Source organism: Salarias fasciatus, chromosome 23, assembly GCF_902148845.1.
Source record: "Salarias fasciatus chromosome 23, fSalaFa1.1, whole genome shotgun sequence".
NCBI classification, from domain to species: domain Eukaryota; kingdom Metazoa; phylum Chordata; class Actinopteri; order Blenniiformes; family Blenniidae; genus Salarias; species Salarias fasciatus.
The window spans coordinates 15,958,467-15,970,152 of NC_043766.1; the positions used below are offsets into that span (position 1 = coordinate 15,958,467).

General features: G+C 39.8%; 2 protein-coding genes across 3 annotated transcripts; one reads left to right on the plus strand and one right to left on the minus strand.

The window, feature by feature from the left end:
• Window positions 1-219: 219 nt before the first annotated feature.
• Window positions 220-7,546, plus strand: samd13 (sterile alpha motif domain containing 13). Of its 2 annotated transcripts, XM_030084015.1 has the most exons (5): window positions 220-403; window positions 727-849; window positions 4,123-4,165; window positions 4,277-4,388; window positions 4,472-7,546. In XM_030084015.1, exons 2-5 carry the CDS (start codon window positions 822-824, stop codon window positions 4,613-4,615), a joined length of 327 nt encoding a protein of 108 aa, XP_029939875.1. In that variant the 5' UTR covers window positions 220-403; window positions 727-821; the 3' UTR covers window positions 4,616-7,546. The 2 variants fall into 2 exon arrangements, with proteins under 2 accessions (XP_029939875.1, XP_029939876.1); XM_030084016.1 differs by lacking the exon at window positions 727-849.
• uox (urate oxidase) lies at window positions 6,284-11,134 on the minus strand. The gene is made up of 9 exons (XM_030083680.1): window positions 11,064-11,134; window positions 10,250-10,462; window positions 9,474-9,590; window positions 9,284-9,362; window positions 8,779-8,965; window positions 8,566-8,689; window positions 7,903-7,986; window positions 7,770-7,814; window positions 6,284-6,343 (listed from the first exon to the last, which is right to left on the minus strand). The coding sequence occupies exons 1-9, from the start codon at window positions 11,082-11,084 to the stop codon at window positions 6,284-6,286; spliced, it is 930 nt and encodes a 309-aa protein (XP_029939540.1). The 5' UTR covers window positions 11,085-11,134.
• Window positions 11,135-11,686: the final 552 nt, after the last annotated feature.

Sequence of the window (11,686 nt, forward strand, 5' to 3'; positions counted from 1 at the left end):
CCCATATTTAATTGTGTTTGCAAGGGAAATATACTTTGCTGTAGCAGATTTTATGTAACAAAGGATATGTCACTATAATAAACTCTTTTTATTAAAACCTGTGGTTGTCCTTGGTCTGGATACACTGGGATTTTCTGGGTCAGCAAGTGGTGTGTCTCAGAGCGCTGCAAGCCTGGGCGACACTACATTTCCCAGGATTCTCTCGTGTCATGTGGGCGAAAGAAGCGAAAGCAATGAGCGGCAGCTAGTTGGCTTTAGTTGATTAAATTTTGATTTTATCAAGCGGAATCGACAATATTTAAGAAGTAAAATATATCCGCGGACGCTGGACTTTTTTGTCATTTGAAACGGGGCAGCTACTTGGACGAGCAGTTGTTGTCAAGCGGGAATCTTGTGAAATAAGGTAAATGTTAAATTTTATATTAGCAAGCTGAGCTAACCATCCCTGTTAGCTTGACGTTCATACAAAAATACGGAGAAGCTGAGAATTAATTATCGGTTGTTCGCCAAGTCAAGCTGTCTCCGTGTTTCTGCTTACCGATACGAGCTAATGTGTGGGTGTCCTGCCGTAGTAATGTTATCTTATTTTTATTATAACAACGTGATTTTAGGTCGTCAGGAACACCGCTCCGCTCGCTTGTGTGAACACTTTGGTCATGTTTTGGCACGACTGTGTTTGGTTAAAAATGCCGTTTCAATTGTTGTACTGTGCTACTGTTATTCCAGCGGAGACATCCAGTGAGTGCCAGGCTGAGAAAGATGATGAACAATGATGGTTTTTGAGCTGCCGACACACTGAGTTCTCCAGGAGTGGACATCTAATGAAAAATTACTGCAACGTAACAGATTGTAAGAATCTCATTTCACCCAATTCAATGCTAAAAATAATAATAATAAAAAAATAAATAAATCAGACAGGCCTGGAAGAAAAAGCGTTCACCCACCAGCAGTCACACTACAGCATAGAGTCTGTGTACTTTTTCTGTTGCTGCTGTAATTCATCGACAGCCGCCTCCTGTGCACTGTTCCACAAAACAAGAACACCGAAACAATCGAATACGATATATCATCAGTGCAATTCAACCAGCAAAGAAGTAATCCATCCTTATTGTCAATTTTATGAGTTATACAAATTGCTGCATTTCAAGTGCAGGTTTTTCATTTTATAATAATGTCTTTGTCTCAATTCGATTAAAATAATAGTAATAATAACAATGTAACATTTCAGTTTTGCATTTTTGATATGGTAGGACTGGCTTTAACAGGTAAATATTGATCCAGAATGGGGTATTTTCACTTTCTCAAACACGTTATTATTGAGTGACATTGTGCTTTTAACACATTCTAGTTTTGTACTTAAGTGTACTGCTTTCTCACGCAAAAAATAAATATGTAAATTTTTCTTAAGTAACCAGTGGCTCTTAAAGGTCCCCGGTTTAATGAAAGGAGTAGAAATCATACTGTATAGATCCGCTTTGGAAAAATTTTCTCTTCATTTCATATATAGTTAAAATTAACAACACTATAGTGCAGAGCCCAAGAGTGGCCCTGTGGTACTCTGTTGGCACTGCAAACCTGTGAATCTGTTTGCTTCTCTCACCTCTGTGCCAGCAGTGCCCAGGTAGAGTTCACTTTTTTATGGGAACAGTAAGTACTTAACGGCATAGTTGAGTAGTTTGGTCATATTGATGGTACTGTTTTTCCTGGATCCAATGAACCTGTGTGGCATGCTCCATGGACACAAGCTGATGCCTCTGGCACAGCAAATTGGGCAATGGATTGTAACACAACTTTAAGTGGTCGCACTTATTTATATTTTTTGAAATTTTAGAATATATTTAGTTCATTTTAAATACGTTTAAAATGCCATTTACGCTGTCTTGTAATTGAGAGATGTGATTGTTAATTGAGATTGTTTTTAATTTAGTATGAATTTGTGTGCAACTATAATGTGTGAATGTAATCCACTTGAAGAGAGTAGAGAAATGCTAATGAACTATTGCAAAAGTTGTCTTGCTATTTCTCTTACCATTTGTCAACATTCCTTATTGGGAAAATAAAGTCACCAATAAGCACACTACAATCAATACATCTAATCTTGTAAAGTAAACAGATCTTTGTTTTTTTCCCTCCTAAATAGGTTAGAATGGCTTTAAAAAAAACTTTAGCTGTGAGTAATTTGATATTTTACCCAAATTGCTTGAGCTAACCACTGTTTTAATTTTGGGTTATTTCCCAAAAAACCAGCACATTAAAAATGCCAGTGCAAGAAAACATATTGACTACATTTCAACCTATTTTTAAGTTAAATATAATGTCTTTGTCCTATCAAGTTACAAATTAAATGACAATTTACAAAAGAAGACTGTGCTGTGCTGTATTTATCCTTGTGGTGGAAGTGCTTATTGACGATCTGCCCCCCTGTTGATGAAGATGAAACCTTTATTGCTGATTAAGCTTGCTCATCCTCACTCTGGGGCATTTGTTTGGGTAGTTCAGTTACAATGCTACTTAAATAATAAATATATTTCGCCTTTCCTATGGACACATGAGCTTGCTGGTTTCAATTAAAGCCATAATTGTCAAAATGTGGGAGTTACCGCCAGTGGTACAGTAGCTCCCTCTAGTGGTATGTGGAGGCAAGTCATAAATACATTTTTTAAAAATAAAATGTTTCTGAAAATATGTGAAATTGTCAAAATGGTATAAAACTTTGAAGGAAAAAAACATGAAATCCCTATTTTTGTAAAGTGTATTAGAGAGTTCATGGCTGATAGGATGAAGTCCCACTCCTGTATGTTCCAGTCAGCCATGGTGGTACTGGGAGAGCTCGAATATTTTCCAGATGGCACAGACTGAAAAGTGTGACAACCACTGAATTAGATCAAAGAAATTTAGTTGCAGCAACTAAAATCAGTTATTTAGTAAGTAGTGTAGTGGTTTGTTTTTTTTGTTTTTGTTTTTGTTTTGTGTGTGTGTGTGTGTGTGTTTTGTTTTTATTTAACCAGGAGCTATGTTTGTGCTCGCTGTTCATCATTTATTGTAGATGCACTTGCCCTGAATTTATTCAGTACCTGCAGCAGGAACTGAGTGTCTTTCCAAAGTGGTGTAAGTATGCATCGGGCATTGGTGGCATTTTTTTTCTTTCAAATAGCTGAGCTGTCATATTAAATTTAACACTCAGCCTTTTTCAATAGTATTGATCTCAAGCTGTTTTATTAATATTGGATGAATCAGCCTTTGACATGGCTTTTATTTATTTTTTTTTTTCGTGAAACACAGTCATCTCGCAGCCCAGAAATAGGAAACAACAGACTAGAATTAAGATGTATTGTGACACTGAGGAAGCTCCTGGAAATGTACACTAGAGGTCATTGAAGAAGTGAGAGGTGGTTATGTAACATGTTTGACATTATTCTACTATTTCAAGTATTGTCCATTATACCCAAATTAAACTAAAATTAATTTGCAGTTCCACTGTGCAGGACTTTTGTACTTGCATGGCTACCACAAATCCCACATGAGCAACTGTAGGCAACAGAGAAAAAGAAAAATCTCATCAGCCAGAAGCCTCAAGTAGAACCAAACTCATAGGTTGTGGTTGCATCTTTTTGGGGGTTAAATCGTATTAATGGAGACAAGAATATATCAAAAAACATATAAGAGAGCAGCACAATTTCCGGACAATTTATTGCTGTAGCTTTCAACGAAGACAGTGGACCAAGATGACCTAACTATGTCAAGCTCTAAGCTTTTTCATTTAGAAAACTTGAAGCACCCCTTTATACCAAATGCTGAACAATGTGCACAGGCTGTCTGCTTTTGAAGTAACAAGGATTTAACCATGGAAATTAACCCCTGAACTCCAGAATGTGTGCTTTGAATAAGGCCTAAAAGGTTTCTGCTGTTTCATGGAAAGTCAGTGGATGAATATTCACCCTGTACTGACAACATCTGCATTTGCTTGCTCTCCAGTGCCTCAGCTGATGATGACTATATTTGTGATTGAATTTCCTAAATTGTGAATTTTCTGACACCAGCTGGATGGAATTATACCTTCAAATCAGCAGAGCTGTAAACAGTGTTATGTCTAATTTTGCTTTATTGATTTATTTTTTTCAGCTGGCATGGAAGACAAGGCTAATGGCTCTGTTGAAACCAAAAGGTATGCCTTTCACCGGATTGTTTTATTGCTATTTAAATTAATTTGTCACATCGTTAATACAGATGAGTGTATGTTCACATTACAAAATAGACACTATTTTCTGTCCTGCAGCCCAGTGGAAAATGGTCAGTTGCCAGACCCTTCCAACTGGGGGGTTGTGGACGTTGTCAACTACTTCAAAGCTACAGGTTTCGAGGAGCAGGCCACTGCTTTCCAGGATCAGGTTAATAATCATTGTCAGAATTCCTTTCATCAAACGGCAGCAGACTAGACCTCCAATTAAACGTTTCTCTCTCCACCTGACAGGAAATTGATGGAAAGTCGCTGCTCCTGATGACGCGTAATGATGTCCTGACAGGGCTGTCCATAAAGCTCGGGCCTGCACTAAAGATCTATGAGTATCATGTGAAGCCACTGCAAACCCAACACCTCAAGAGCAATGCCTCGTAGCACCGCAGGTCAGCCCAGCATCCGCCTCAGTGACAATCATGTGTCAGGAGAACCCCTGCCAGGTTAGCTGGCGTTTCACAAAGACTCCTCGGCCCACAGTGGCACCTTAACAGGATTTGAGTGCTGTATGTTTTTATGAGCATGGACTCCAAAATGGATTGCACACAGTGTCCACTGTTTACTGTTTCAGACGTTCTCATTGTTGCTGCTTGAGATGTGTTGTTCTTTTTTTTTTCTTTTCTTTTTTTTGTGTGTTTTATTTAAAAGACAACAGTTGGGGGAGAATACTCTGCAGGTATGATTTATCTTTGTGTATTGGTCCTTGTCCACTAGTACCTATTTGCTCGCCTCAGATTTTGCATTATGTATTATTACCTGATACCAGATACTTTTTTAGTACCTGCTCGGCTGTGGTTCCAATCGAGCTGAGTCGAGTCGAAAACGTGCCGTCTGCAGACGGCCGGCCGCTGATTGGCCAGGCCACGATGTCGCTAGATGAGTCAGGAGAGCGGTTCGCCCATTAGTATCAAACCCCACCATTTTTTGGAAAAATGCGATCCTAAAAAGATCGATCACAATCACAGATGGTTGCACAGAAATCAGCCCTGTAGAGCAACAGTGAGGTCCAGACATCTCTTCTGTTGGCTGACGGGCAGATTTAGTGAGAGCTAGATGGAGCGACCTGCAACCTGTCACTTGAGTTTCGAGTTGCCTCGATCTGACAACTCCACCCACGCAGAGGTCGTGCTCTGTTGTAATGGGAAGTGGCCGGGTTTGAGTTGATCTGAGCCAAGCCGAGTCGAGCTGAGCAGTGCTGGTGCGCGCGCGTGTGTGTGTGTGTGTGTGTGTGTGTGTGTGTGTGTGTGTGTGTGTGTGTGTGTGTGTGTGTGTGTGTGTGTGTGTGTGTGTGTGTGTGTGTGTGTGTGTGCGTGTGTGTGCGCGCGCAAAATGAATTTACCTATAACACTACGTAATAAAATTTTTACTTGTCTCTGTTCCTGGATTGAAAGTGATTTTTCCTGGTTCCTTGTAGGAAAACACCAGTTTCCCCCTTTAAACTTTGCTTTTAAAACCAGAGCCATGAAGCCTTTTGTTTTCCCATTTTCCACAGTATTTCATGTGGAATAGGACATGCATGACGTATTTATAACAATCCCTCCTGTCGTCATGAGTCAATCCAGTGCTTCGTGTTTGCGAGCAATTGGTTCAAGCTCGGGGTGCTGTGCGTCCCAGGAGGGGTAGATACTGTATGGCTGCAGCCGTACTAACATAAACTGAAAGCTGCTGAAATGCAGATCTTTACTTAAAAATCAATTATTTCCTCACCAAAGACAAAGAAGCAAAGTTTGAACAGCATAATGACCATGTCTTTGATCTGTCCAGATCTGAGAAGTGAGGAAAACGTACTTTCCACCCAGGAACAAAATGTGTGTTACATAGTGTAATGTGTCACGGCAAATCCCTGCTAAAATCTGAGCACAAATGAGATCCACACACGAGGGAGCTCTGTGTGCAAGTCAATCAACTGCAGAGATTGAAAATCTTTCTATAATCCAAAAGACCTGAAATACAACCCGGCAAGTATTGTATCATGTCAACCGTCAGCAAATCACGTTTAAGTACTCAGTAACTGAAGGTTAGTACTCCTTCTGGAGCCGCTAATCCTTTTCAGGGTTGTGAGGTGTAGTAGCCAATCCCAATTACCTGTGGGCGAGGCTGGGGAACACCCTGAACAGTGGGGTAAACACGTATAGAGACACATGTCACATTCACACCAAGGGGCATTTTAGGGTCGCCAGGTGGCGGTGTGGGAGGAACCAAACACACACGCGGGGAGAGCACCCAATCTCCAGGCTATTGAAATTCGGAAACGTTCCCCCGAGACAGTTAACCGGGATGAGGGGGCCTTTCTGCTTTCACACACCTGGGATGCTGTACTCAAGAAGTCGGACTGCAGATGGCGCTGTTCTCCCGCTTCCACTAGTGGGACAATAGCGCCAAAACCTGTATAAATCAGCTGACAAGATACGTCACAACAACATCACGTGACACTCTGAAGAAGACAGCTGACAGCTGCCGAAACCGTCAGGTAAATAACAAAATACCACTCTGGTCTTCGGGAAAGAACCTTTGGTTTGAATCTCCACACCACCTCGGCTGGTTTTTTAACCCGGGACCCTCTTGCTGTGAGACATCACTATGCCACCGTGCGGCCAGGTTAGTAGTCATACTTGTAAAAAGCAGTTTTGGCGCCTCCCTGGACTTTAACCAATCACGTGTCTGTTGTTGTGACGACTGGCTCCGCCCACTTACTGCCAAAATGAAAAAATTTCTCATACCAGCAGGTGAAACATTCAGTGTGTGTTCCTTCACATTCTGCTCATCATTGAAGCAGGATTTTATCCTCAAAAGTCACAACGTTGCTCATGCAAGCAGAGATATTCAACGTGCGAAGGCTGTGAATGTTCCCATATCAATGCGCGTGCGCAGTTGATTGATTTTGCAAGCACTGCTCGCTTACATCCATGCACATTGATTGTGGTATGGACTTGCCGACATGATGGTTCTGAACAGTATCTGTATATAAGATGATATAAAGTTAAAAACTGTGTATGGTCTGTTGTACCTGAACACTTGATACACACAGAGTATAACTGTCCAGCGTTTAATTTTGACCTAACATATTTTAATATTCAACCTGGACATCTTGAGTCCAAAAGTCTTAGCATGTAAGAATAAAGCTTTTTTGTTATTATTATTATTATTTTTGCTGTCCCCCCAAACACACCTACCTGTGGTGCTTTTAACATTGACACACATTGACATCTGTACTGAAGTGTGTATGACTAATATATATGTGCAACCTTACACTGGATTTTGAATATTTCACCCCAAGATTTGCAATAAATGGTGCTCTTTTCTCACCAAAGATCAATGTTCGTTAATTAATTCTAAGTGGTTTCATTTTGTTTTTTATTTAGTTCCATATTCACCTCTCGTGGTCAACAGCAAAATATATTTTTGACAAGTCCTGAGTGGTATATCTTTATTGAAGTATACATGATACTGGATTTCCTCTTAAAAAGGACATTTGGACTGATGTCTGAGTACAGCAGTGGTGGTTTCACAGTCGGGCTCGCTGTTTCCGGCGTACTGTCCCTGTAATGTTCCCCGACGGGTTATCAAGAGGAAGAAGTACCTTTTGAGAGGCAAAGTAACACATGTTAGAAACCATATCACTTCCTCCTTAAACAACTTCTGAAGTTAGTTTCAAAAGCAGATCTTACTTCATCTTTGTTGCTGAGACCCATTTTTGTCATGTCGATGGTGAAGTAATGCTGATTGGGCATCACAATCTCTATTTCTTCCATCTAAAAGACAAAACACTTGTAACAGTTTGACTTCTCTCTGTGTTTTGTGCTGTATTTAGTATAAGACTTTGAAGTGGGTGATAGGCAATGTAGTGATGTGTTTTAATAACAAAAACAGTGCAAAAGGCCTGAAGTCTTTAGGATTTTTTGTTAATATATTTTATCTACCTACAAAAATTGCTTGTATTAAAAAAAAAACCCCAAAAAAACCATTTTTAATTATGAATGAAAAACTTGACATCTCTCCGTTTCTTGAAATCTGAAGCATGCAGAATGCCGGCCCTTGATGAATGCAGTTTGACACCTGTGTTCTAGACTAAAACAAAATAACCACCAGATTAAAACTGATGATATACAATATTAAAGTTGTAAACACTTGTTACAATCTTCTTTTTGCATTTCTACAGAAGTAGAATCATTTCTTGTCCTGGGAGAGTTAAATTGTCATATCTTAAGTGTCCCTGCTATTGACTGTTTAGAAAAATAGAAGGAAAAAAGTAACTGAGTCTTGTCTGTTTTTTAATTTTCATTGATATGTGTCACAAGCAGAATGCTGATTTCATGTTTACAAGATCTCACCTCAGGAAGTCTGTCCAGGGCCAAAACCTGAGTTTCATAGAGGGTCTTCTGCACAGAGGGTGAAAACTCGCCACGATCAAAAGGGCCAGCAAACTTCTCAATGATCGTCTCCTTCACAGTCTTCCTGTGTTAAGATTATCCATCAGCTTCAGCATAATGTCTCTTCGTTGTGAATGCAGACTTCTCTCAAACTAGTCTGTTACTGATAATTACCACGCAGCGTCGAAGTTGACATCCTGACTGTTATTGTACAGCCACCGACAGTAGACAGAGGTGCAGAAACATCTGTCCTTGGTTTCTTGCAAAGTAGTGAAACGGTCTCGGAGGAAGCCTTCAAAACCAGACTGGGTGGTTTTCAGCACCTTCATGTTCTTCAGTCCACTGTGAACTACAGGGGTGCCTGTGTCGAACACAGAGTTAGTGACCATGGAAAAAATATCTTAAAGTGTGTATAAAAATCACAGTTTTTGCAACAGGATGGAATGAACCTTATTAATCTAGAGTATATTGTTTAAGATGTTTTTGTTTTGGGCGGGGTTAAGGAGATCAAAGTGTCAGTATTTAGATCTTGTTCCACCATATGCTGAGCAAGGGAAATCCTTTCAATTGCCACAACAGATCAGATCTTTTAAAAGAAAACAGATTGAATCAAACGTGTTTATACCTTTCACAGTTTAAAGCTCTGCGTGTGTGTATATGTACATGCGTGCATGATTACCATTGAGATTTTGTTCAACGTCACAGAAGCGACAAGCCTCTGGACTGAAGATGAATGCATGAGCATGCTCGACTCCATTCTGAGGGGGGGGAAAAAATTACACATATTTTCTTCATTGGTAACAAACAACATCAATGAGCAATTCAGTCCCACCATGACTGTTGGTCCGGGAGCCATGAAAGAATTTTACCTTCTCCAGTCTTTTCCATGGAGCTTCCTCCATGTAAACTTTGGCTTTCAGCACATGGTTGAAAGAGGTTAGGAAATGATTACAAATGTCCAAGGAAAACTGTTCAATGTTCTTCACCTGTAGGTGTTGATAAAAGAGAGAAGGTTTACATCAGATAATCTCGGTTTTAAGCAAACTGAAGGATCACGTCAAAGAAGGCAGCACTCATATGAGGCTGAAACCTGCTTCTTTTAATAATTGTAAAACAGCAACTCAAACCACTGCACCTCTTGTGGACATGCTTACTCTCCTTTGTTTGGCTCACATTGACACCTATCGGGAATTTGCGTTCATCAATGGATGTGCCATCTTACCCTCAGTGACAAACAGACATACATAATACTGACAGTTTGAAATGCGCTACTGGTCCACCCAGTTTCATGTTGAACAAACTGAATTGTTTGTTACTCCAGAGAGAAGCATACAAATTCAGTTTCCTACTAGAGGCTTATTAAGTCCCAAAATTGGTATTTTGCTGTATTTTATAGGATTTTTCTTTATAATCCAAAAACAATCCACTGTGAAAGAAACATGTCTTGAAAACAGCTCAGTCCTCTCAGTTCATTTAACCCCGGTCACTAACAGAAGTGCCCGTCTCTTTAACTGATATTAAAATGAGGGGTTGTGTATGAAGTGCTGATTAGGAAAGTGACAGATAATCGTGCAGCTGTGCTCCTCACAGGGATTACAAGCTGCAGTGCATTGTCTTGTTCCTGGCAGAGCCATCGGAGACTCACCCCCTTGAGCTTGGCCAGAGCGTGAACCGTGTTCTTGATGGTGTCCGTGGGGATGATGTCTGAGTTATCTCCAGTCAGATAGTCCTTTCGTGTCTTCAGTGTGAGCTCCACATCAGCCTTCAGCTCTATGATGTAGTGATGACTCCCCTCCCTGCGGATGACCAGCACCTTCACGGCGTTCTTTCCGTAGCCTGTTCGCACAAACTCCACATTCTGCATAGACAAGTAACAACTAATCAACTCTCTTAAAGTCAGCGTTCACTTGGATGTGTTTATATATGTGTACATATTTATTTACTGTTGATGATTATATCTTCAACAGCTGGCGGCTGTTATGGAACGTGATATCATCAGAACCATCATAGAAATACAAGAAGCTTAAAACATGAAATCATGATTATCATAATGCCACATATTGACAAAAAGTTGAAAGAGATCAATATAATTCTTTAATGAATTTGCATATTTAAAAGAAATGATAAAAGCAAAATGTTGAATATTTTCAGCCTGAAACTGTCAGATTGTATTTATACATTTTCTCTGAAATTCTCTTCCTAATAGTAAAGAAATACAGTAAATGTGCTTAAAACCGGTGTCTAATTGAAAATTAAAGGTGGAGTTTAATTTGTAATGAAAAGAGAAAACCCTTATTTTTTTTTCTTTTTCCATTTTTGCATCATGCAAGTTTAAAAGTGGTTCATCACTTCTGAGTCCTGCAGATTATTATTTGGCCTCCAGGCCACTGACCCCATCAAAATAGACAGAGTCGTGTACATTTAGGGGAGCCACTTTGTGTGTCTCAGTGAAGAGTTACCTGATCTGAAGGAGTTGTCATGATGCCGTCCCTTTGATGTCCTCAGTCTCTCACCCCGTCCCTGGCAAAAGCTGCTTTTGCCAGTCCGTGCTGGAGCATTTTGTGGAGAGGGTGGTACTACTGTTGCACTTCGACATGGGGGAGTCACCTTAAAGGACGTTCAACCTGTTGTACTTGAGCCGTGAGCGTCATTGCATATTCATGCTTGCAGATATGTTCCCAAACATTCACTTATGTCCACTGTCCATTACTGAGACTCAGACTAACCTGAAAGAATTAAAACATCTTAAACACAGTTCTATTGTATTGTAGCTGCACTTCTTATAGCTTCAAATGTTTACAAATGAAATGCTTCTGAAGAAGTAAAGTTTTTTTTAAAATAGGTGCTCAGATTAACAGAAATGCAGAGAGGTAGTCTTTCTGTCAAACTCATAGCTTCAAATACCAGTATGTTGTTTGCAAAACATATTATAGTCTGCATGCAGATCTTTAAAAACTTTAAGGAAACCTGGCTACTTCCCAATTCTCAAACTGTTTTTACCAAAAGATTTAATAGAATGTGCAAACCTACGTTGACTTTTTTTTAACTGTATTATTATTTTATCTTTATGCTATGAAGACAG